The 27,178-nt window shown below is 40.1% G+C and overlaps 2 protein-coding genes across 3 annotated transcripts; both read left to right on the top strand.

Annotated features, from left to right (window-relative positions):
- Positions 1-1,175: 1,175 nt before the first annotated feature.
- lca5 (lebercilin LCA5) lies at positions 1,176-14,251 on the top strand. The gene is made up of 7 exons (XM_030787360.1): positions 1,176-1,545; positions 4,297-4,841; positions 11,020-11,157; positions 11,330-11,426; positions 11,709-11,848; positions 12,909-12,993; positions 13,428-14,251. Exons 1-7 carry the CDS (start codon positions 1,176-1,178, stop codon positions 14,249-14,251), a joined length of 2,199 nt encoding a protein of 732 aa, XP_030643220.1.
- A 3,803-nt stretch (positions 14,252-18,054) lies between these two features.
- Positions 18,055-25,664, top strand: hmgn3 (high mobility group nucleosomal binding domain 3). Of its 2 annotated transcripts, none has more exons than XM_030787074.1 (6): positions 18,055-18,152; positions 21,232-21,282; positions 21,902-21,931; positions 22,386-22,436; positions 22,713-22,820; positions 24,886-25,664. In XM_030787074.1, exons 1-6 carry the CDS (start codon positions 18,138-18,140, stop codon positions 24,925-24,927), a joined length of 297 nt encoding a protein of 98 aa, XP_030642934.1. In that variant the 5' UTR covers positions 18,055-18,137; the 3' UTR covers positions 24,928-25,664. The 2 variants fall into 2 exon arrangements, with proteins under 2 accessions (XP_030642934.1, XP_030642932.1); XM_030787072.1 differs by having other exon boundaries at positions 22,710-22,820.
- The last annotated feature ends 1,514 nt before the right edge of the window (positions 25,665-27,178 follow it).

Raw genomic sequence — 27,178 nt, 5'->3', positions numbered from 1 at the left:
CTGCATAGACTTTCTTTAATGTCACTCTAATTGGCCCTAAACGAATGGCAAAGAATGATTTTACTGCCAAGTGATTGCAAAATGAGTGTTGACTATTCTGTTTCGGTGGAGGGCACTGGCAAGAGCCCTTGATCTTAGCTCACAAACTTCGACTGTAAGAGTTTAGTTGTACTGAGTGAAAACAGTTCTTACCTAACAGGCCGGTTAAATTTCTTAGGTCACCGCTAATGAGAGGTTGGCACAATAGAGACGTGAACGAGACGAAATAGGTGTTAACAAGACAGCAAAATAAAACTGTACAAATTATCACGCCAAGCTACGTCTTAAAAAACAACAAAACATAGACCTGAATTTAATGTTAGTTATGAATACAATAAGAATGTTCAAAGTTGAAATTAGAAATTTACTTCTGGGAGGTTTGATATTTAAGGTATGGCTTTAAAGAATGTTTTCCCAAATGCGGTCATGGAGAGCAGAGTCTGTACTGTTTTTAAACCACCAACTGCAGTGACTGGTTGAAGAATACACTCACCTGTTTTGCAGATAAAAATTTCATTTTAAGGTGAGGCCAAAAAAAAAAAAAAATCAGGACTTGCACAGAAACTTCCTTTGGGGAAACACTCTCCATTGCCTTACTGTGTTATTGTGGGGTAATCATAATAGTCTGTCTCAGCTGTGGCTGTGTTAATAGACTATTTCAGACACAAACTGTATACATAACTAGTCTCCCAGATACTTACATTATTTACAACCCTCTTGCATTTTATCGTGTCGTATATTATGCAAAATAATGATTCTCACAGAGATTTTCATTAAATTGCAAATGCTAACAGATTCAGATTGTCTTTATTCGAACTATAACCATGAAAATGATTTTATCTGTCATAGCGGAGTTCAAAGAGGGTTTTGATTCTGTCATGTCCTCCTATTCAGGCCAACTTGCTAAATATAAATTGTTATGTAAATTGAGGCTCGCCTGTTTGTTTCCCACTTCAGACTGACTATTGTCACAAGAGGCTCCTCTTCTGTTTGTGTATTGCCACATGAATTAATACAACACATTAATTTGTATTTGTCTGTTACCGCAAGATGATCTGTCATCATACAACTCTAGACTTTTTTTTGTTTAAACGATTTCTTTTATTTCTAGCTGTGTCTGCATTTGAGAAGGATCAATGGATTCCCAGAATCTTTCGAAACACTATGATGACAACCAGGAATCAGATCACAGCCAGCCGACCCACCACAGTGTCAGGAAGGCATCACAATCCTCCTTCCACTCTGGAAAGCAGGATAACTATCTGGAAGACATAAGGAGCCTCGCTGATGATCTGGAGCAAACTCCGCTACAAAAAACGAAAGAAGTTCTGGATCCAGACAAGGATCAGTTCTCAGATGGAGAAAGAAGCAGTGCTTCATTATACTCAGATGAATATGACAATGTCTCCCCCTCCGAACACTCTTTCTCGCCAAGATCCCCCTCCCCTTCTCCACGCAGGGCCAACCGATCCAGGAGGGTCTCTAGCAGCCCCTTGCAACGAACAGGTACTCACAATACTCAACCACTGATGAGTTCGGTAATGATTTCTCTGTTCTGGTCTGTTTCTGCTGTACAATAGCGCCAACAGATAATGAGAAAAGCTTACTGGAAAAAGTGTACTCTATCGTACCCCAAAGCATCTTTTACAATATGTTATATAGAACTGTCCTGCCATGTGCAGTTTTGACCAGCAGGTGGCACAGTATTAGCAATACTTAAGCCTGTAGGAGAGGTTTGCCTGTGATGGCCTAGTGATTCTGGCCTGAAAGTTTGTTCATATTAAGCAAGTGGCCTCATGTGTTCCTGTTGTTTGAAGATGAGGATGCTAATGTCAGGATGTGGAAATGCTTATCAGTATAGCTGCATTGGTGCCTCATGAAAAAATGAGAAACTGTTGAACCTATCCTTTTAAGGTACCATTGTAAAAAGGTGTAGATATTCGATCATTCTCTCTCCCTCTCTCTCTCTCTCTTTCTCTCTCCCTCTCTCTCTCTCTCTCTCTCTCTCTCTCACACACACACACACACACACACACACACACACACACACACACACACAAACATCACACACACATACACACTCCCTCTCTTGTAATTTCCCCTTGGATTTTCTCTTGTTTTCTTTCAATAAACCCATCCCATAGCTTTACCAAAGGGAGGACTTGGTCTGATCAGATATTTTTTATGTTGTAGAGAGCAAGTTATTGAATAAAGCTGGAATTTATTAAATTTAATGTTTTCTCCCCTTTGGGTGGGACACGGACAATTCAGCTGTTTTTTGTTGTGTTCCATTCATTCTTGGACGGTTCATTTACTGCATATAATTTCTTCCACAGTTGCACAGATGTAGATATAGGCTAGATAATCTAGAACAACACTCTGACATACAAACATAGAGGAGCTAGGCAAACGTTCTTAAAGAGACATTTCACTTCTTACTCAAGTTAATTTGATAGCTGTATTCACTTGAATGCTGTAGGTAAGTCTATGGGGTTTAGAATGTGTTCTCTTCTTCCTTGTTCCTCATTGAGCATTAACTGGTCATATATTCTGTAACTGTTTTTAATTAATTATCTCGTAAATGCAGTCCTAAATCACCACTGAGCCTCTAAATGTCTTGCAATTCATGATCTCAGTTTACAGTAAATTTTGTTAAGCATTACATGCTCGACACTAAAATGCTGTAGAAAAAATAAGTAAATATAATGCATGTTATTCTGGCACTCTCTTGGTTTAAATGTTATCTCTCAGAGAGAAAGCAGTGTGTCCACTATATGTGATCTCTGTTCCTCAGAGGTCGGTCCTTGGCCCTCTCCTATTCTCTATTTACATGCTCCCTTTGGATGACATTATTGATAGTTACAACATTAAGTTCCATTGCTATGCTGATGATACCCAGATTTTCTTACCTATCAAGCACAATGACTGCTCTGAATTGGCTAACCTTGAGGCATGTCTTTGTGATGTCGAGGGTTGGATGTCTTCAAATTTCTTGATGCTTAACGCAGGCAAGACTGAAATGCTGGTCGTCAGTCTTCCTACGCATAAGGATCTTTTTAGTGATCTTCCCCGAAATTTTTAGAACTGTGTCATCTCTCAAAGCTCTACAGCTAAAAACTTGTGTGTGATATTTGACTCTAGTCTCTCACTAGTCACTCATATCAAAAACACCAAAACTGCCTTTTATCACCTCCGTAATATCACTAAAATGAGGCCCTTTCTAAGTATGGCTGATGCAGAAACCACTGTTCACAAATTCGTCACGTCTCGCCTCGATTACTGCAGTGTTCTGTGCTCTGGTCTGCCTACATCTATTACTAAAAGTCTTCAGCTGGTCCAGAATTCAGCTGCCAGAATCCTGACCAGAACAAGGAAGTTTGATCATATTACTCCTGTCATGGCTTCCCTTTATTGGCTCCCAAGTCATGCAAGGGCAGATTTTAAGGTCCTCTCATTAACATATACATTTCTACATGGGCTTGCACCTGCCTACCTGTCTGGCTTAATTACACCCTCTAATCCCTCTCCCACCCTGCGCTCTCAAGATTCTGGACTGTTAGTCGTTCCAAGAGTTAAAAAGATGTCCGCTGGCAACTGAGCCTTTTCCTACTACTCTTCCTTCCTCTGGAATGGTTTGCCTTCAGAAGTTAGGGAGACAAACTCTCTCCATACCTTTAAAACCAGACTAAAGACTTATCTATTTTATTTAACTTATGGATGATATAATTTTGATTTGACTTTGTTATGGACACGTAAAGCCGTTTTAGAGTATTAGTAGTGATACTGGGCTCTAAATAAATGTTTATTTTTATTTTTATTTTTATTATTATTATTATTATTATTATTATTATTATTATTTGAAAAACTCACACACAAAACATCCTAAAAAAGAATGCTGAAGTACACAAATTTGTGGCACATTTTCAGACATGAGCAAATATGGTTGTGCTTTTCTGCCTCTTTGATGATGTGCGTATTTGCTGATTATCTGCGACAAGCTTTTTGTATGTGAGTATCTGTATGGTTATATGTGTGAATACTAGGCTGTGTGTGTGTGTGTGTGTGTGTGTGTGTGTAATATGTATCCTCATAAGTTTATTTAAGAAGGTGTTTGTATATGTGGTATATGTATGTGTTTTTCTAGGTAGCCTGTACACATATAGGCCTATGCTGATATGTTGTGTTTTTGTATGGATTAAAAAATACAGCCTGAAGGAGTGTTTAACTTTTTTTGTGTTTGTGCACATGTATCTACAGGTGTCCGTAAAGGTATCTCCCGCCGACCTGGTCCTCATCCACACGCCCAACGCCGTTCAGGTGGCCTACGCTCCCGTGATCTGGGCAAAGACATAACAGGGCCCCCAAAAGACCTGGACTTAGTGACCAGGCAGCTGCTTCCTGCAAATTTATTAAAGATTAGCGAGTTGAAGAACGCCTTGGCTGAACTTCAGCAGCGTAACGATGAGCTACAGCGGGAGAACCGGCTGCTCCGGCAGCTGCAGCAACGTCACGAGCGTGCACTCCACCGCTACAACGACATGGAGAGCAAGATATCACAGCTACTGGCACAGCACAACAATGAGACTCACGCGTTGCGAGAGAGACTACGACGCAGCCAGGAGCAACACCGTACAACCGAGCACAAGCTGCGAGAAGCGGACGTGCAGCTCCAGCGCAGCCGCAGCCAGCTGCAGAAGTTGCAGAAGTTGGCTGATGACCAGCAACTTGGTGACAGGGAAGAGCTGACACGCAAGCTGGAGAGTGCAACAAGGCGTGCACAGGAGAGTGAGCGCAGGGTGAAGGTATGCATGTTGTCACAGTTTACACTACTAATATGATATTGCTCTTATTTTGGTAAGTATTCATTTGCTTATATGTTGCATAATCAAGTATGAGTAAGACTTCAGAGTAATGCCATCTTAATGTCCAAGGGCCAATAAAAATGGTGTGCAGGATGATATGAAATCTGTTTTTGGACACCTTCAGGATGATAATGTTGTGTGCTTAATTGAAAGTTTAACGTCTGTAACACAAACAACAAGATAACCAATAGATGGATGTTAGATGACACAGTAAATAAGGAAAATTTACTATGGTTGGTGGACGCCGTGTTGGTTGATTACTGAATTTTAATTGACGTCGCATCCTCTAAAGGTATCACTCCATAAGTGGAGTCTGCCAAGTGGTAGGGACTGTATGATTAGCAGTCTTATGATAAAGGTAACATTGGTGTTACTGGCTTAAGAAAAGTATTATAGGGGCTGGCTAGGTTGAAATTGAGAATGTGTATATACTTTGAGGAATAGAAAATAAAGTTTGCATTTACTTTTGTGTTTGCTAACTATGGTTGTGTCTACTGAGTTGACTGTTTACAGACATGGAAACACAAGATGCAGCTCTCACGTGTTTTGGACTATAGTTTGTTTTCTCATCTAGTTAGCATGCAAATAGATAAAATAATAATGATGTTTACTATACGACGTTAAACACTTATAAAGCGAGCTAAACTGTTTCTTCAGCAAGAAGTTGATGTCACGTTTTGGATACCGTTACTGCATCTGAGTTTAAAACAAATTGTGAAAAGCTATGCAGAAGGGAAAAACTGCATCATCAGTATTCCCCAGCAAAAGAGTCACACTAACAAGATGCTGCGGTTTTGAAAAGTCCACTAACTGTCCTTTATTTTTGTCTCGACAGTGCTCTCTATACGTTTTGAACATCAGATATTAGAATGTAATTACTGCTCTCTGTGTAATTGTGTTGCTCTTACCAATACATGTTACAAGAGACCGTCTGTAATGACACATTTAAAAATATGTGGTCAAGAAAATGCTGTTTTTAAAAATGCCTGATGGCATCATAGCAGGAGAAACATTTCAAATAAATAGTAGTAATGTAAAGGAAAGGACTGTCATATTTTGCATGGTCAGTTTTCATCTTTGGATGGCTGACACAATATTTTGGGATGGTTCTGCGACGTCTCTGAAAAAATTTGTCTGGAGTCCTGATGAGGTATAATTATTTGTAGTCAGGCTTTGTATGATATGGTTAAGAATATTGTGAACCCTCCATCTGATGGGTTTGCTATAAGAACAGCGGAGAACGCGTTGAGAAAGTTGACCATGTATGAGGGACATATGGATCACAGAACAGTCAATTAGTCTCAGCGCCTTAATTAATTTTGTTACTGTAAACAGAATATATTCCAGCTGATGTTGGAAAAATGTTATTTTTTTAGCCAATACCCTGTACTATTCTAAGTCCTCACCATGGCACAACCCTTGCGTCAATCTGGAGCATGGTCTCTGATACATGAAAAGTCAGACACTTCTTCTTTTCACATGGTAACTTCCAAGGTTCCTCATGGGAGTGTAGCTGTCTGGAGGGCCATGTTACTTCCATAGACTTATCTGCAACTGTACAGATGCCTGTACAGAGCCATTGAAGATTGACAATGATGAGATTGGTTGACTCTCACACAATACAGCCAGTTGTGTTCTTTGCAACACCCAACCCAGCTGGTGATAATGCTGGGATTCAAACCTGCCATTTCAGCAATGACGCCACAAGGAAATGCTTGATTATGGATCACTGTTCACATTTAATTGAGATATCATTCCAGTACTTCAGTATGGATGAGCCTAGGGGGTACTTCAAACACCAACTCCATAAATCATAAATCCATAAACCCTGATCAACATAATGATACACTGTTTTACTGGGGGCTTTTTCAGGATAGATTTACATGATTGGATTGCTACTATAAGTCTGTTTTCCAGACTGAACTGAAAGATTAATGTTAACCAAGCAGGATGACAAAATTAATTCGTGCTGAAGACAAGGAGCTCTATACTAGCAAATAGCTGGTTGATTTTACAAAACAATATCAGAGGCAACAGGAAAGGGAGCATTATGAGAACTCAAGAAACAGAGTTAAAGGGGTTTGAGCTTTTAAAGACATAAACAGGAAGAGAAGCCTGGGAAAGGATAGAAGAAAGAGAATATCTGAAGAGACAAGCAGAGAGCCCCGAGAGAGAGGGGAACAAGCAAAAAGAGAAGAAGCTCAGTGATGCTATGAGTTGGAAAGGAAGAATTTGGATCTCCCTTTCCAATCAGCAGAGAGGTCTGTGGACAATGCCAAGACGGTGACATTTCCCATTTTTGTCAGTGACAAAGATGAGCCTCGCCCCAGATCACCGGCACCTGCCATTTGCAGGAAGCTTCGTGACTGACAACTATCAATGAACAAGAGATCAGTTCTCACAATTGATTGACCTTTTACACATCAGCCCAGTACCTTGATGAGACTGATTATCTTCAAAGGCACAAGGCAGCAAAAAGGAATTGTGCGAATTGGAGGGACAATGAGTTTTTGATTCTATCTGAAAATGTATTATTTGTTTTGTCGTTCCGTGCTATGTCTCTACTATCCAAACACAAGGAACACAGTAACAACAGACCTTGAAACAAGTAATTTTGCACCATGGTTTCCTTAGTGTCATTTCTAACAGTTTGACAAACTCACTGTTCATTCTGTCATAAACACACAGATGATAATGAAGTGAGGAGGGAGGGTTGCCACTCCACCCCATCAGCCATGGCTAATACCTTTGATGGCCAATGAACGCTCCCTGTTTTTACCTGGATGATCCACAGCAGTTTATCTTTGTGTGTTATGGAATTTACGCGTCGTCAGGTGTGCTGATGTGCTCATACAGTTAACGACTATGTCAGAAGTGAACCTTGTGGTTTCCTTCACTCAATTGTCTGATTCTTTATCAATCTCAGACACCACATAACAGTCTGCTCTGACCGTACAAAAAAGGACTTTATGAGGCCTTGGTCTTTGTGACCCCAGATCCTGCATTACTTGCGTATCTTCGGTCTCCAACATCTCGCTTCCACCTTCTGAGAACTTGAAGACCAAGCCGTCATGAGCCAGAGTGTAAACTATCCTGCCGTTTCTCTGTCATACTGGCAGGTGTGATAGTTCCACTCTTCTCATAGCCGCACCCTCTTACTGAGATCAAAACTCATTTGGAAAACTTGGACTGTGCTGAATCAAACTTTCTCTCAGAGACCTGTCTTTCTCGTTATTTGTTTTGATTATTGTATTTAATCACTTTGCATCGCAAGGACATTTATTAATTTCATGTTGTGTTCTCTTGGTTTAATCTTAATTGTCTTGGTTTGATTACTCTGATATGATCCCTTTTATCTACCTTTCTTTTGTATTATAATATTCTTCCCTTTAATTGCTGTTTTTGAACATCGCATTAAACATGGCATAGAAAATCTATTCATGTGATATTATTTCTCTCATGTCATTAGTTTTTAGAGCTTAAAGAATTTACCACTTCAGTACGTGTTCAATTTTTATGATCATAGTTCTCCACCAGGGTTCATGTCCCAAAAGTCTAAGCCATCATATTAATCAAGAGAAAAACGGCTTATTGTGGAGATTTGATTATTTCACTGAGGTGAAATTTTACTGACTCTCAAGAGTCCAGAGCAGTTTGTTGTGAGAATCAGAAATGATCAGTCGAAGTAGATAGAGTTGTCAAAGGCTTTAAAGATAGATGGAAGTCTGGCAGGTTTCTTTGTTGCAGAGTAGATTATATCCATCCCTACAGACTTGGCAAATTATGATTGTGTAAGGGCAACACAGATGTTGGATGAGATGCCAGAGATTACAGACCAATTCCTGATAGCACAACGAAAACAGCTGGTTATTAAGACAGACCGCCAGCATGCCAAAAGCAAGGATGTCGTAGCAAAGCATGATTTTGTCAACAAGGACTAATTCTCTGGTTAATTTAGCTCCATGTTGCTCATCAGCAACAAAATACAGAGAGTGTCAAAGGTAAGGATCAAAAGTGATGCCCCCTGCCACACGGAAACTGAAACCCATTTGTTTACCTGAGGCCCTCTATGACCTCATTATGGGTAATATCTCCTGTGCCACGGCACCTGGTTGTGAAGATCCAGAATGGAAAGTGGCAGGGCGATTAACAATGTGTGCTTGTGTGAAGAAACTACAACATTGGGCAGAGATTATAAGGAAGTGCAGAAGATTGCTGGCCAGAAAATATCATTTGAGGACACAAATAAATTGCTTTATGGTACTTTCAGGGGTCCAAAACTCAATGGGTTAGATTACACCACCATTCTGTCCTGGGTGGTCACATGGGAATACTACAGAGAAGAAGTGTAGCCCGTCTACATACTGTGAAGTAGCTCACATTGACACTGTATCACCTGACATACAATGTATTACTTGAGCGCTTCAATGAAGCACGTAAGACTACACTCAAGACAGTCTGTAGTGAACAGCCAAGGCAGTGGCCCTGGCACATCAACCAGTTGCTTCTTGTGTGCAGGAAACAGTCACAAGTTCATTTGAGGAGAATTCAGTTGGAAGGATCAGTTGCATACTTTAACGGACATTTGAGGACCAATTCATGAGTTGAAGCGACTTTAGACAAAAGCAGGGAGCTATCTTGAGGTAAAGGAAAGTCAACAGTAGGATTCCAAGCTAAGGCACTGGCTGGACAAAACCTTGAAGATTGCTTGTGAAGTGTGGAAGCAGTCTCTATAGCCCCTTTTCATGCATAAGACCCAGGACGTTGCCAGATTCATTTTTCTGGCAATGCTGGCAGATACTCCCTTTCACACTACATAGCAGATCGAGAATTGGAAACTTGGAAACTGATGAATAAATGATAGGTCATATTTTCCCCCTGTCAACAAACATTGCCCTGGCAATCACTCTTCTTCCACAGTGTCAGTTAATGGAGACTTTAAGTTGTAGCAGCTTTCTAGCATGTTATCTAGAATTCATTTAGGAACAGCATGACTGTAGTAAGACAGCTAGCCTTTTACTCATACCTGTGTTACTAGCAAAGATAGTTACAGACTAGTTCTAAAATAATCCACCAGAGTCGCAAGCTTTTATTTGAATAATAAAAACAATTGACAGAATTTCACCTCACTGGAGAGGTGATTTTTGGAACAGACTTTCTGGAATGTCTGAAACCTTGTGGAACTTTGGGGAGTTTCCTTTCCTTCAACTCTGTATAAGTTGAAGGTTTTCTGGAACTTTCTTAAAGCCTATAAAATGTGTGTGTTGAGACCACAGAGCAGTCAGTATTCAGTGGATAGATGTGTTGTGTTTATTTTTAATTGGTTATATCCCATGTGGTTTGAAGGATATTGTTCAGTGTGGATATTTAATATAAGTCTTTACTGGATTTAATATTGTGTATTTATTTAGTAAAGATTTCATTCTAGTGCCTCAGTGTGGATCATTGTTGGTGTACTCCAACCAACTCTGATCAACACAGTGATTTTGTGATGTATGTGCATGCTGACATATACTCATTCATTCATGCAAGAGGAAGAGAGAGTGAGGCCTTTCTGTCTCTTTTTACTTTGTCCTATGACAATGCCATTACATAGACTCTTACAGATACATCGTAAGCACTAAGCATCCAATCACTCTGGATGCCTAAAAATATTCATCGTATGGCGGCTTGGTTCCTCTGCATCACATGTCCCATGGGTCACTGCCTTGGGAGTTAACCTGGTGATAAGATAAAGAAACAAACAGTTCGTCCTTTCACCATCTGTATCAGCCCCTTCGTATTAGCATCTCTGACTTTAGGCAAGTAATTGAAACAAGAGGAGAAAAAAATGATTGTGTAGCTTAATACAATTCTGTAATTGTTAAATGAGTATTGATGTACAGGCACTCTCATTCAGGATGTATCTGCTGACATAGTGTGCTGATTTCGAACTCTGAGTTTGAATGCTTATGTCTCTTAATTATCCGTTCAGATGTTTTTGTAACCTCAGATGGGACAAATGAATGGATTTGGAACAGATCTTAGATTTTGTCTGGCTGAACCAGATTGGAGAATTCAACATGACTTTCATGGCAAATTATGAGTGTGTGTTTATGCTGGTGATACTTGCCTCTAGGAACTAGAAAGAAACATGGAGCTGACCAGTGGGAGCTTCCAGAGGCAGCTGGCTAACGAGAGAAGACGAACACATGAAGCTCAGGAGGAAGTCCAAGCACTACAGGAGGAAATAGAAAGACTCAGTGCAAAACTAAAGGTGTGAAATAAGCATATGTGTTAAGCGTATACATATATAAACAACCTAATATGCTGTGGTAAGTGGGAAGACTGTTGCGACAAGTTTTGATAGACAATGAAACCACATTTGGTGTCTTTATATTGATCTGCAAACTATTTGTATGTCTGTTTACACTTTTTTTCTTTTACAGGAGAAGGAGAGGGAGTTGGATGTCAGGAATATCTATGCTAACAGGATGCGAAAAGCAACCACCAAAAAAGAGTTAGAAAATTCATCGAAGAGAAAAGGTAGAACTACATTTTGAGTTGTTTGCGTGTGTGTGTGCGTGTGCGTGTGTGTGTGTTTGTGTGTGTAATTGTATGTGTGTGTGTGAGGGGAAAAGAACAGCTGTGGCATAATATATGATGCGTGACTTAACAAACGTAAAATGACTTGAAATGAAATAACCTAAAGCCTCTTTGTCATGTCCAAAGTTTGTAGAGGAAAGTGTGTGTGTCTGTGGAGGAAGTGTATGGAAGCACTGTAACTGCCTAAAGAGTTTCTGAAGAGTAACTGTGTATATGTTTCAGGTCCCAACAGAAACATTACTAAAGCCATCCAAACAGAGCAACACATGCTGTCTATAGAGTTCCCTTCCCCTCCCCCTGGTATCAACGACAGTAATGAGTTTACCCTAGAAGACGGAGCAGGCGACTACCTCTCACTCAAGGCAAGTCTAAATTACTTCACCAGACTGAGTTCATTCCACTCACCACAGAGTTTAGAATATATCTTACCGCAGGCGATATTATTCCACCCAGTAGAATAGCCCACAGAGTCCTCTTCAACAGACAAATAATGGATAACTTTTGCTAATGTTAGCTAGCCTCCTGGAAAGGCAGCACATGGTGAACATACTGATTATGACCTATCAGAAGAAACCAACTCCAGTTCATGTGTGCCTCACTCCTGCATACTACATACAAACTTAGTTCTTTTTGTAGGGAGTAGACTGTCATTTGTCAGAATTGCATGAAGAATACATGCCAGATCCTCTGTTTATTCTGACTGTGTTTCATCTGTGTAAATTTACATGTTCCTGTAACTGACGTTTTTTTTGTACTGAGACACTAACTTACTTACTGAGTCTGTTAGTCTTTGTTAATTATCTTGGGAATGAGTACCTAAATCACCGGTTCCTTGGTTCAGGAGAGTTATTTTTTACCACCGATTTACAGGTACAGCAGCCCTTAAAGACTCAGAACCACTTATTCAAAAAGGTCAGGTCCTATATGCATGCCCCCTGATATTTCAGCATGCATCAGTTTTCCTGCCTGCAAGCTTTGTGGTTTCTTGATGTTCTGTATATGTCATAGTCTTGGGCAAACTGCAGGTTTAAAGGGTCTCTTTAAAGAGACGCTTTAAACCAAGACTTGTACACTCAGCATCAGATAATCATGAGCACCATATGTTGTTAGGCTAACATATTGTGGATTGAAATGGCTGCATGCTGTATGAACTTATACACTGAATGCCAACCTGTAAACACACATGATCTATCAAGATAATAATGCATAGATGGTGATGTCTAACTGAACTGTCTAACTTTATACAATTGCTTTCTCTATTGTTCTCTTTCTTTTGTCTCTTCTATCTATCAGCAGGAGCTTGATAATGGAGAGCAGCCATCCAAAAATCCAGACGTGTTAAAAGAACCGGAGAGAGAACGACATAGTCAGAGAGAGCGACAGAGAGCAAGGGAAATGGAGATGGAGGGAGAAACACTAAAGGAGAGAGGGAGACAAGGGGAAGAGAAGCAAAGTGTAGATCAAGACCTCAGCATGCGTGAAGAGAAGACCAAGAAACTCCGAGATTGTAAGAATTTCAAACTGACTTCAGGTTGATCTTGAAATGATCAAACCTCCAACTCATTAAACACTATTTTAGGCTTTGAAATGATGTAGGAATATAGTCGTTACCATAACGTAACCATACCATAACCATTATAGTTGTTACCATAAAGCCCAGACTACATGGAGCTAGCTCTTAAAGTGGCAAATGGATAGAGCTATGTTATAAAGTAGAAAGGTATACATAGGAGAAAGCAGTCGTAAACCTTCAGCCCTGAAGTGGAGTCCAGTTAGCATCTAGCGCTCAAGTGTATTAGTTATCATGAAACCTGTCGTGATAAGGTCTGATTGTCCTTGTAAAATTAGGGCTGAAAGTTCAACATCGCTTTCTTATCTAGGCTATGACTGTGTATTGCATGTGTAAATGTATCCATTACACCTCCTTCTTTTTCTCTGCAGCAGAGTGGGAGAAAGGGGAGGTGGACAGGAAGGGGCATGAACAGTCTGTGCCACAAAAGGAAGAAGAGACCAGGAAGGGATGTGAACAAGCACAGGAAGAGGAGAAGCCAAGCAGAGGTGATCGAGAGCTTTTGGCAGCCCGTCAAAGGCGCATCGAGGAAGAGCGTCGACGTAAAGACCTGCTCTTGGCTAAAATGGAAGAGATTGACAACCAAACCAGAGATTCAGATATCTTCTCTGCTGGGCCTGAAGTTGTACCCTCTCCACCCCAGTTCTCTAATCCACGGAACCATAGCTCTTCCATATTCAGCTTCACAGAGCTGGCTGAGGATACAAGCGTGAGGCTGGACAGTGGTGGCAGGAGGAAGGGTGGGAGTCTGCGGGCACAGAAAGCCTGTCAGGAGGTAGACCTGGAATTTGGGAGCTATACTCCCTCATTTGGTCAGCCTGCCCGTAGGCCGGGTCTGACCTCCCAAAACCCTAACTCAAACCCAAAAACAAACTCTCAAGGAGAGGTCGATGGACTGGACCTGGGGGGGCTGGTAAAGGAAAGAAAGTCACGCCTTATGGAGCAACTTTTTGGCTCCGGCACTTCCAACAACCAGCCTCCTTCACCAGACACCACAAGTAAGATGGAAGTCCTGAGTCCTCCTCTCGTGGCCAGACAAGCTTCAGGAGGCTTGGGGCATCGCAGGAAGGAGGCTGAAACACCCTCCGGTTCAAACGCCAGCGCCCACAGGAGCACGCTGCACATCTCAGAGAGCGGACCGGCCGTCCGCGCCATCACGTCATTCGATGACGAAATCGAGGAGGTCACTTTGTGAGGACAGAAGAAGAAGAGAGAGAAGAAGCTTAAAGGCCTTGCTCAGATGAGAATGATATTCATATAGTCCCTCAGCACCCTCATGAGACATTGACAAATAAATCAGAGTTTGATTGTGGTTATATGGGTGTTGAACTGAACTTGTTTTCATAATCTGCACTACAGTGGGTTTGAGCTGTCAAGATATCAATAATTGATTATGTTTGTGTGTTTTGTTCAGTGATATGTCAGTTATATTGTCAGTGTTTGATGTAAATTATTTTAAATCATTAGATTTAATTCATGTATGGCTTATAATGCACATGAAAGTACAACAAATATATGTCATAAAATGTCATGACATATGTCATAAAAAAAAGCTCTCTAGAGAAATAGATGAGTGAAACCATAAGCAAGGCAACCAGGTCATTGGTGCTTTGATAACGGCCAAGTTCAACAACCTAAAATTATGTTCATCGCTTTTGTCTCTTTCTTTTTCATGCATTAATTCCCCAAAACAACCGCAAATGCACTCTGATGGCTATGGGAAATGTGAAAAAAATAGCCTTTGTGAAACCTGTTGAGGAAGGACACCAGAATGAAGTGTACGTAAGCTTGGTAGAGATGAGTTATTTCACAGCTGTTTATCTTTTGACCATTTGGATTGTATGACTGTGGGTTATTACAGGGGCTGTTTCATACCGAGCACTTGCACAGGACTGGATATCAGATGTACTCAGGTCAAAGACAGATGTACGACTGTGTGACAGATATATGTACTTTAGCTTGATATACTCTAAGTGAACAAGAATAAAACTTAAAAGTGTAGGTAGGTTTTTTGTTTGTTTGTTTGTTTTGTTTGTTTGTTTGTTTGTTTGTTTTTTGCTTCGATGTTTTTGCTAGTTGTATTTTCTTTTTTCTTTTCTTTTTTTTCTGAAATTGTGTTAAACACAAGAACACATTGTTATCAATGATTTGATAGACTGTTACAGTCTGACATTTTTGCTTTATGAAATTGTATGTGTTAAAATCAGGTTCTTGATTGATTAAAGAAATCACTCTGGGATGTTTATTAGCACTTACCATAATGATCAGGTCAAGCAGTAGAAAGATGGAAAGAAGATTTGTGCTGTGGTGCAGTGACTGGTATGAGATATGAGCGGGTCTGGTTTTGATGCGGTGGCGGGGATTCTTGGTACATGCATGTGCACAGAGTTTCAGTTCTGCTCTGACTGGCAGCGAGTCCAAGCTATCTCAGCACTTTCAGTTCTGACACAACTGTCCTACAGTTTCTCTTCACTGCTACACTCCAAAGCTTGGAGTTTTTATAGATGTCAACCCAGTCTTGGTCCTCGGGCTCAGTGGTAAAAAAAAAAAAAGGGGGGGAATCCAAGACGATTCTTAAGTGAGTCAAACTGGCTGATATGTGTCCAGGTCCTATTAATAATGTCACTAATGTTGTAAATATGATAAATATATCAATGCTAGGCAGTTCATCTGGTCTCTGTGTAAAACTTGATCTTCTTAGATGTTTACTGGACTGCCTCTCAGACAATATCACATTTTTCAGTGTATTTATCACAACATGTTTCTACCAGAGAGTGGAAGGCTCTGGTTTTAGAAAAGGATCATTTAAAATAATTTCAGTTGGGACACTTTTTAAGGAAATGTCTCTCATCAGGTTTTTAGTAAATATACACATTAATATGGAGGTAATGGTGCATAATTAATATATAATGCATTAATTTAAATTCCATGTTTGTTTGATTTGTTGTTTGCATTTTTAAACAGCAAATAGCTGTCACAATTTCATTTTGCCCACTTTTGAATTCATAGACCTAGTCCAACGGCCATACCGAGAGCCGTAGAGAATGGAAACAGCTCTATGGCCCAGTGCAATGTGTTGTCATATTTTGTGTATGTTCTTACCTGGAATCCCCCTTCTCAAATTCAGACTGGTCAGTGTTTTAGTGATCCCTTAGTCTGATCTCGTGTGTGTGTCCATGTGGTGGTATCTGAAGGACTGATCTGTGTGTGTAAACTGCTCTTGCCAAACTGAAAACCAGAGCACAAATTTAGATCAACACATTCAATTTAATATCTAAGCACATTACACTTATCCTAAGCCTTTTTAAAGCCTTTTTTTGTGTTCCACTTATGTTAAGCATTATTACAAATGGATCTTTAATTTAATTTTAAATAAGATTAAAAATGTGTAGGTTGTTTCCAAAACTACAGCATGATGAATTTATTTTAAATTAAGCACTAACTTTGTATTTGTAAATTTGTTTGGTAAGTCTTCTGTATTTTTGTGTACTTTTTTATAGTTCATGTTGAGATTTTAGCAGTCTTGGCAAAACTTTTTTGTTTATTTGATTTATGTCCTCTTGTTTACTGTTTGTCTGTTTGTTTTGTATTTACACAGATCTCTGTATTTTATTGATTGGTTGTAATTAAAAGTAATAAATCTAATATTTGTGTTGTCCTTTTGAGGAAGATCCATTGCTGGTGGGTAAAGTCCAACAGGGCCTGTCTGTAATGATCATTTTAGCCTGAAATGCAGTTTAGTCATATTGTGTGTGTGTGTGTGTGTGTGTGTGTGTGTGTGTGTGTGTGTCTGTGTGTGTGTGTGTGGGTGGAGCTGTGGTCATGCATAACTCTAGAAGCAGTATGGATCCAGTAGACTGAGTGGGCACCTAGAAACACTCATCACTTTTGTGCATCTCATATAAACTTTCTGTGGATTGCCCATGATTCTTTGAGTGTTGGTGTGTAGGCATATTTTACTGCCTCATGGAAGTTGTGGATTTATCTGTTAGGGTTTTTTTTTTTTTGGTTTTGTTTTGTTTTGTTTTGGCTTAGAGACACATCACACATATGTACACTTCCAGAGGGGTGTGTGGGTATTCTACATTGTGAGATCATTGTGGAATGGAGAGCTGGCCATTGTGAGGTCATTGTCAGCTGTTGTCCATTGTGAGGTCATTTCATGGGTCTGACCATTGTGAGGCTGTGGACCAGTAGGCCTACCATGCATTATTCTTTTTAAGGCACATTTCTGTCACGCGGACATGCGTTTGCCATGTCTCATAGACCACACTCTTAACTCATATGTATATATATATGTATATATATATGACTAGGGGGTTTTTTGTTGTTTGTTTGTTTTTCATCAAAAGCACTCTGCTGATTCCATGGCCATTATGAAATGATTCTAGTAGCCTAATATACTTGATTACAATTAGCTGTTGAGTATGACTCCTCTTTTATGAAAAATGAGAAGCTTCATGTTTGTGTAATGATTGTGTCTGTGCTTATGCACTGCTCTGCATTATCATGAGTTAAATTTGATATAAAATATAAACTGTTGGCATGGCTTAACTTAGTAAATGAATGTTATATTATTAAGATAAACTATTTTGTTACGTTTTCCATCATTTGAACTGATACCTATTAGGGACCCAATGCATACGTTTCCCAGACTCCCGTGCCCGCGGTTTAAAACGTGGATTGGTTTCTTGCTACTCGCTCTGCTGTCTCACATGGACCTCTAAACCTCATCTAATGCCCTGCTCTCTGATTTGCGTACAAAAAGCGCGTAGCCAATCAGAGCAGTGTCATGAAAACTCTTCTAAAAATCTAAACCAATGTTTGTGCTCAAATAATTTACATATTTGAGCAATGAGCCAATCTCTCCGTGGAGCAGACGGTAAGTTTGCACCGAGCTGCCCAATGGTCAAAGGCGAGGGCAGAGCTTAGTGGTTGCATATTATTAACATGTTATTATCAGAGGTGTTTTAGATATTGATCCGGTATTCCGTGTTAGTTACAAACTCACTCCTTCACCTCGCAGGTCAATTTAGGTCTGCTAATTACGCCAAACCAGGTGAAAATAAAATATCACAAAAATGCCAAAAAGGAAGGTAAGACTTTTACATTTTAATTCGTTTTAAAATCTGTTTTTCTCCCTATTTTAGGGGAATAGCGGCGCGGTTTCCCTCGGTTATATTGTTTCGATAATGCCTAACAGGTACGCGGAAGATTAAGTTTTACACGTCTTTAAAGGGTGGTGCTCCATGACGAAACTGTTTCATTTTCAGGATAAAATTATGTTTCTCGCGACGACGCGATAAAATATCGTTCGACTTTCATTTTTTTTCTGTCGTCGCAGCCACTTGAGGATCCCCTCCATGATAGTTGGTTGTTTTATTCGCCGATGTCTGTCGGCAGAATTGTAACCACTTCGTGCGCACTTGCGCTGAATGTCACTTGACGGTGATGCTTCAACAGCGTTCTGCTTTTTACAAAAGCGAACGTTCTTCTCTAATTTGTTAGTACTAAGACAATAAAAATCATTACTGTATGAAAATACTGCATTTTAATATATCGTCTGTCGTCGGGCAAGAGAGGTCCTCGTAGTATTTTTTTTTTCTAAAGCCATATTTAAACACACAGCCTCTTCCTCCTCCCCCACCGTTGTGCAGACCCGTATGTACCCAACCATCTCGTCAATCACACAGAACCGTCGCGGGAGCGCGGAACGAATGAACGGGAACGCGGGCTAGTAACAGTGGTCGCGATTAGAAGTGGGGGGGGGCAAATCTGAAGCCCTTGTTGAATATTGTAGTTTATTACATGATTAATAAATTAAACGCAATAAAAGTGGAGGTCAACCCGAAGAGTTGTGCCACATCATTTAAGTTGGTCCTCGGTTTCAAATCTCGGAAGCTAAGATGAAAGTCACTTCCATGTTTGTTTTTAAAGAATATATTAGGCCAGCAATTGTGACAAATTGCTTTCAACAAAATCTTTGACAGCACCATCGATCGGTATGTGGTGTGCACAAACTCAGTCGGAGTAAATGGTGCGATTCAGTGTTTTGAACCGCCATTTTATCCGAAACTAGCCCTTAAATTGTCTCGCATACTTGTTATATCCGTTGAATCACAACATACAACTAACTTTAATTAAATACTAAAGCCACCTGATTGGTTTTGTCGTAGTTAGCTTACTTGCGCGGCTCTTTATTCAATCATTTTATTTCTTTAATTTGTAAGTAGTTTATGAATAAATTCCTAGAGCCTGACTGGAATTACAATTTTTAATATTCTGTGGATTGCAAATACTACAAGACGCTTAATTGACTTTATCAATAATTCCGCTGCTGAAGTTTTTTTAAGTGTAATGTAGAGTCTGAAAGAATAACATGATATCTATCTATCTATTTATCTTTCTATCTAGAGAGAGAGAGAGTAGTATTTCCAGTGTTTTTTATTTATATCTAAATTATGTCTGACACAACCTAAAAAAGACGAGTATTCCTTCTGATTTTTACCTTTTTATTATACGTTACAATTTGTGACTTCATTGTTCCTTATTCTAATTTAACACAAAATTGATAATACATTTGTCAGCATATTTATTTGTAATGCTTAAATTATTTTAATTTTCTGACTAGATGGATTGGTAAAGCAAAAGACAAACTGATGGAAAAAAAAACCAAGCAGAATTTAACTGGACTGTTGAACTGTAACCTGTAACTCTAGACAGGTGACATACAGGGGGTGGTATTCTGAACCATACTTATGCCCGCTGAGTCTAAGATTCAAAGTTTTGTGGTGAAAGCTAAAGGGAAGCTTCTAGCTGCAATCATTTCATTGTTTTATGCACTTTTAGTTGGCTCCTGTGTCAGTCCCATAAAATGCTGATTTTTCACCATTATGAGTGATCTCTCACGTAGACCACACTTATCTGTACATTTTCAAGTTCTCACTTCATGCAATGGAAAAGTTGTATTAATCGATAGTTTTATTTTCTGTAGGACTCTACTGTCCAATGTCACAGAGAGGAAGAATGCAGTTAAAAGTGACAGAATTTTAATTAATCAAAGGAGCCACATTGTTTTATGGAAAACGTGTACGCAAACATATACGCAAACATGTATGTAAGCTCAGACACATGCATAGCTTAACCTAGTGTCTAGTCTTTAGAAGGATGGTGTTTAGGCTTTTGCTACAGCTGTATTGCTCTAAGACTGTACATAAAATTGAATGCTCCTCCTACGAGATGACAGACAGCTCAGAGAAGCAGTTGGCACAACTGCGGAGTTGCTAAAGAGCTGCATCTGAACTGAGCAGCCTTCGAATGCAAGATTTTTGCCAGAGGCCGTCATGTCATTGACTGCAATGGCTTACATAACTAACTCACATTATGCATCAGCCTCATGATGAAGAAAAAATTGCACAATGAAAAAGAAACATATTATTGTCCATTCAACCCAGGCTCCAAGCTTAAACCAACATGCTAACCACTTATAAGTACGTGAACTGCATGTGAGTGAAGCGTGGATGTAGCTCTTAGGTTACCAAACATAGCCGTAGTTTGTCAGTGGAGTTTAGGTTGATACGCCCAGCAGTAATGTATACAGGTTTAGGGCAGTATGCAGGTTTAGAGGAATGTAGTACAAAACTTGTCATTATACTCTTTGAAAGTCTCACAGTGAAGCTGCTGGCATCACACTCGCTGCTTGAGGCCTCTGACTGTGGTAGTGTTGCCGTAAGTGGGTCGTAACAAGTTTCAAAACGATTACATAATCTTATGGCAAAACTTACAAACTAGTGTCTGCAATACCAGTTTTCAGTCTGACCAAGTTATTAGTTTGTATTTAAAGTAACAGAGTTTTGGATTAATACCTGATTTAAAAGCAGAGATGTATATATCGTTAGAGAGGGTTTTTTTTTTACGTTATGTTTGTGTTATTTAAAAAAGAAGACAAACCAACACAGTAGACCTTCTAATTCAAACAGACCTGTATTTCTGTACGTTGTGTATTTTCTGTATCATTTAAAACATGGAGTGAATTGAATTTTTAATAACAGAATGAGTAGTCATTTTGAATGACACAGTAAAGAGGTAAAAATAAAATGGAAAAATAAATAACAATGAGGAGATGAAGAAAAAAAATTGTACTGACCGTACACATGTGTATGCTCTCTCCCACAGTCACCAGAAGGAGCTGAGGGTAAAGACTCTACTAAAGTCACAAAGCAAGAGGTTAGTAACTGTCCCATCATTCCACCATCCCTACACACACACACACGCACACACACACGCACACATGTGCCCACACACACACACACACACACACATTCACTCACTCGCAAGTGCACACAGACACACGCACACACTCACTCACTCGCAAGTGCACACAGACACATACACACACGCACACATTCACTCACTCGCAAGTGCACACAGACACATACACACACGCACGCGTGTGCACACACACACACATTCACTCACTCGCAAGTGCACACAGACACATATACACACGCACGCATGTGCCCACACACACACACATTCTCTCACTCGCAAGTACACACAGACATATACACACACGCACGCATGTGCCCACACATTCACTCACTCGCAAGTGCACACAGACACATACACACACGCATGCATGTGCTCACGCATACACACACATTCACTCACTCGCAAGTGCACACAGACACATACACACACGCATGCATGTGCCCACACATACACACACGCTTCTCAGATACACATTTGCAGACTAAGCATATTGCTTTCAATCAATTATCCAGAATGCCTTCTTTTGTTCAGTCTTTATCTTACTGTCTTTCCCATCTCTCTGATTCTCTCTCAGCCCACCAGGAGGTCAGAAAGGTTGTCCTCAGTGAGTCCTAATGCTTTTATCCTTTCATTAAGTGTTATGTATGATACACTGCTAAAAGGTAGTATTTGGAAAGTTCATCGCAGTAAGTATGGACAAATGCCATGATATCCACACACTTTCTACTAACAGTGGGTGTTCGAAAACATGTTTTTTTTTTTTTTAATTGATTAATCTTTAGACTTAGACCATCAATCACAGGGATGAGTGAGTTGTGTTACAAATCTGTAAGATACACTATCTGAGCGAGATTAAGCCAGATCGATGACAGATGATGAAGACACAGTATGATATTGCGAGTTAAATGCACAATGTCACACACTGAATCGAACTGTTATGATTACTCATGACGGTATTCGACGGCAGCTTATTCTTACTGTTTCACCGTTTTGACAGACGATGTGTCTAAGTGCTGAGGTAACTACAGTGCTCTCACACTTGTATGTCTGACTTACAGAAGCCGGCTCCATCCAAACCTGAACCCAAACCCAAGAAAGCTGTCGCCAAGGTAACCCTAACTCCCACCCTAACAACACCCATGGCCCTCTGCAGAATATCTAAAAACATTTTGCACGTATTTTCCATGTGTGTTACATTAGCCATAGGCTCCTGTTACAGTGTTAGGATTTTTTTTTTTTTTTTTTAAGTTTTCTTTATTTGTGTCAGATTATTAAAGTGATTTGTCTATCTTGGAACAGAAGTAATTTGATTATCGTTTGTGTGTTTTTGCTTTTGTTTGTTTGTTTTGTCGTGTTTTATGTCTTTTGTTTTTTTTTTTTTGCAGAAACCAGCCGACGACAAAGCTGTAAAGGGGAAAAAGGGCGGAGCCAAGGGGAAGAAGGAGGAGAAGGAGCCCGTGCCTACTGAGAACGGAGAGACCAAACCAGAAGCGGTAAGACTGCTCACACCTTCAGAGAGGGTGGCCGTAGCGCAGTGTCACATATTACCATGAACTGCATGTGAGTGAAGCATGGATGCAGCTCTTAGGTTATCAAACACAGCTGTACTTTGTCAGTGGAATTTAGGTTGACTTGCCCAACCATAATGTCATTTATCCCATGTTACTGTGCTTGATAGTATTTCATTCAAGTTTGTTCAAAATGCCTAACTTCTCTGATGATATACATAAGGGTGGATAAGTCTGTAGATGAAGCCCAAGCTTTGTGCTGCTGACACACAGAAAAAACTGAATAAACTGTCTCTGCTTCCTTTAGCTCCCAGTAAATAAAGTCACAAATGTAATCTAAACACTCCATACACGTAAAGAGACTGAACTATGAACAGCAGGCAGCTGAGGCTCAGTATAGCACAGCCAGTCAGGGCAAAAACCCTCTAACTGTCAGGACAGTACAAGGAAAAGTATGAAATAGCACAGAGAGAGTGGCCGCCAAACTGCCCGTACGTGAGGCTGTACAGTACAGTGACACTTCAGCCGCCCCTGATTGACTCCTGAGGCACCAAGGCCTCAAAGTTTCATAGAGCTAATCTTAAACTTTATGGAAACAGAACATGTCTTTTTTAGTGGCAACCACAGGCAAAAGCCATTAATGTCAGCCAACACGTTGGTTGTTACCGTGTTGTTAGTTCTGTTGTAATGTAATTTAAATGGCATATACCCACTGGAGCAAATTATACAGAGTACATGATCATCAGAAAACTGCATGATTAGTTCTTCTCTTTCCGTATGCTGCGAGGAAGAGTATTCATGTAAACAAGGCCTTTATCTAACTCTCTTCTACCACAACTCTCTTTGCTTTCTGCCTCACACGCATGCACACACACACTCTCACACACACACACACTTACAGATCTGTGTCTCCCGCTCATGTGTGAGTGTATCTTCCTGGAGAAATGCTGCCCCCTCCTTCCTGTCAGTCAGAGGACAGAGTGAGACAGTGAGAGTAAAGGGTATGAGACGGTGTGAGATGTGCTAGTGTCACTGTAATGTGTGTGTGTGTGTGTGTGTGTGTGTGTGTGTGCTTTAGGAGCCGTTTGTTTAGATATGGCACTGAAATGTGTGATTTAGTCATTACTTGGTGGTAGACAGATGCAGATGAGGGAACAACTCTCAGATGAGTGAATGAATATGAGCGTAACAGCGGAAGCACTTGACTCTGCGTGTCGTCCAACGCCAAGATCAGAGAAGGTTTCTTGTCAGGGCTCAGTTCTAATACAGCTGAATAGCACTTTTGGCACACACCTTTTGTAATGACTCTGCAGTTCTTCCCGTTACAATGAGTCTGATCAGTATCACAGACCGTCTCAGCGCGCGTTAGTCGACTGAGAGGCGAGTGTAGCGGACAGTTGACTTGAACCTCGTGATGTGCACTTACAGACTTAGCTTTGATACCATCACTGGAAAGGAGTGTTGGTCGTGAGTTAACTGGAAACTCCGGCAGTGCTCTCCATATCTCAGTCAAGTATTTAGGATTTGAACTGGTAGACCTGGGAAAAGGACGTCATGCATTATACGTTTTGGTTCAGTGTAGATGTTGCTGTTTTCTTGCATGGTTCACGTTGAAGCTATATCTGTATTTGTAGTAGTTTGTTACTTGGCCTGGTTGAGGAACACATTACATCAAATTTTATGCACAGGTTGGAGATGTTTGTCCTCATGTGTGCTGTTGTCCTGAGGTTTGCTGAAGTGTTTGGTGTGTGTGATGAAGTCATATTACTCTAGAATTATGTTAGTGATGTACATAATGACACTAAAGTGTGGACTTTTGTGAGGATTGTGTGCACGTGTGCAGTGTGTTGTTTAGCGTACACTAACAGTGTGGTGTGTTCAAGCATTAAAAGTGATGAATCCTGTAAACATATCTTATGACTGAAAACACTGGACCCCTGCTCCCAAGATGACAGTTAACCTGTCAAGTTCCAGAATCTTACCTCTAATTTTTCGCTTCTTTCTCTTTCTCTCTCTCTCTCTCTCTCTCTCTCTCTCTGTCTCTCCATAGGGAACTGAGACCCCTAATGCTGAATCAGAGAAGAAAGAATGAACGAACCATCAGTTACTGGTTTTCTTTAAAAGAAGGACCTTTTTTATTTTTTATTGAATATTTTGTAAAATGCTAATTCCTTTTTAGACTCGATGTAGTAGGTTTACCCAGAAATCTCACTTCACACTCCACACTGCAGCTCTATCCCCCTCTCTTTCTCTTTCTACATCTTCATTGAAAGAAATATTTTCAAAAAAGGCCACAAATGTTAACTGAGGTTCTCACCAGCAATTACCACAGCAACCACTTTGGTGTAGTTCATCAAGGACTGGTTATGATGTCATTTCCCGTGACATCACAACCACTAAAACTACCCACGAGGCATTGGTCTGTCAGGCGTCACCATGTCAGCTCAGAATGCGAGTTTGATCACGCATATGAATAGTTTAATGTCAGTGAATACAATTAACATAACTATTTGAAATATGAAAAAAACAATAGTTGTGGCCTTTTTGGTTTGAAATCTCTGGAAGAGTAAGTGATGGGAATGAGACCTGCTTGGCTCTTTTTTTTATTCTCTTTGTAGGGTGTGTTGGGACTTGTGTACATTTCTGACTTTTTTAAGAGCTAATCAAGGTGACTCCTAACAATGGCAGATCTCCATAGCAATAAACATGTGGTGCCTGGTGCTAGAAGGTTCCATGATTTGGCAAACACTTCACAGACAGCTCAGGAAGAACACCTGGACTGATTTGGAATACTCTATCTGTGGAAAAGTTACCAAATAAAAAAAAAATGAAAGAAAAAGACAGCCGTGGACTTCTGGTGGTTCATTGTCAGCTCTGCTTGCCCCTTCAGCTCATTCTGTAGCTATTGTGAACAAAATCTGATCCGTGATCAGCTCAGAGAGACAAAAGTTTGTGGTTACTCAGGTTCTGGTATGTGTGTATTTTGCCCAATAGAAAGCTCCTGAGGGTCCCAGTGGTTTGGTCAAAAACCATTTAGGCCTTTCAGTAGGTTTCTCTATGCACACAAACACACGTGACCGTGAACACACATACACAAACACACACATACACACACACACCCTCTTGCTAAATACAACTGCTGATGTCAGGAAGTGAAAGGTCAGCACTGTCACTAGGGGGCAGGACTAAGAGGAGAGAAGAAGAATGACACTTCCCTCCTATTGGTTGGACTTTAAGTCTCTCAAAGAGTGTAGCCAATGGAATGACCTGAAGCATACCTCTTATTCTGCTTGATTGGAACTCTGACTGAACAGTTTGACCTCAGTGTCATCAGTTGTGCCTGCATTATGTTACAGAGCTGTATAGATAGGTCCCCTGTGGAAATTTACTACACAGCTTGGAAACACTGTGTATGACATATGATCCTCAGTAACATTGTGTATGACATGTTACACAATTACTTTGACTTAAGTGACTTATATCTATATTACTATTCAGCGATGATCCTAAGTTTACAAACAGAGTGGAAATGATAAACTAAGAGTACCATTGTTTCAAGAAATGGAACTTCAGAGATTGTTCAAGGACTTAGATGTCCAGATTTCTTATCCCACACTAATTTCAAAGTATTCATAAAGCACTGATCGGTGCGAAAAAGGGTTTATAGCAGCATTCTGGCTGCATCTATATCTTCATTGAAAGAAATATTTTCAAAAAAGGCCACAAATGTTAACTGAGGTTTTCACCAGCAATTACCACAGCAACCACTTTGGTGTAGTTCATCAAGGATTGGTTATGATGTCATTTCCCGTGACATCACAGCCACTAAAACTATCCACGAGGCATTGGTCTGTCAGGTGTCACCATGTCAGCTCAGAATGCGAGTTTGATCACGCATATGAATAGTTTAATTCAAAGTATTCATAAAGCACTGATCGTTGCGAAAAAGGGTTTATAGCAGCATTCTGGCTGCATATCTTGAAGAAACAAAAAACAAAAACTGAAACGACATAGGTGTCACCCTGTAGTTCATCCCCTCACTCAAACCTAAATTTATCCTAGTAGGAAAAATAACCCTTAATTCTATTCTAACCATAATCTCCAACTTCACCAGAGTGTAAATTAAACCCTTACATAACTCTGAAGAAGATGTATGAAAAGAAAAGTCTATCCCAAACTCAGAAAGAGAACAGAAAGCATCAGAATATGCTGTACCGTCTCACGCCCCCAAGATGCTCTTATAAACATCGGACAAACACAACCTTCACACATCACTCACCTAACCTCTTAAAATGGGTTGGATTTACAAAATACTATGATCTGTGAAGACATAAGAAACTATA

Source organism: Chanos chanos, chromosome 10 (genome assembly GCF_902362185.1).
Source record: "Chanos chanos chromosome 10, fChaCha1.1, whole genome shotgun sequence".
Taxonomy (NCBI): Eukaryota; Metazoa; Chordata; class Actinopteri; order Gonorynchiformes; family Chanidae; genus Chanos; species Chanos chanos.
Note: the sequence above shows the minus strand (reverse complement) of the source record. Positions and strands in the feature narration are given on the sequence as shown.

Excerpts from the sequence above, each read along its gene's own strand:
- lca5 (XM_030787360.1), top strand. The coding sequence starts at position 1,176 with ATGGATTCCCAGAATCTTTCGAAACACTATGATGACAACCAGGAATCA. Across the intron at positions 11,427-11,708 it reads AAATTCATCGAAGAGAAAAG|GTCCCAACAGAAACATTACT; the intron begins GTAGAACTACAT and ends TATATGTTTCAG. Across the intron at positions 12,994-13,427 it reads GACCAAGAAACTCCGAGATT|CAGAGTGGGAGAAAGGGGAG; the intron begins GTAAGAATTTCA and ends TTTTCTCTGCAG.
- hmgn3 (XM_030787072.1), top strand. Across the intron at positions 22,437-22,709 it reads CCAAGAAAGCTGTCGCCAAG|CAGAAACCAGCCGACGACAA; the intron begins GTAACCCTAACT and ends TTTTTTTTTTTG. Across the intron at positions 22,821-24,885 it reads GAGAGACCAAACCAGAAGCG|GGAACTGAGACCCCTAATGC; the intron begins GTAAGACTGCTC and ends GTCTCTCCATAG.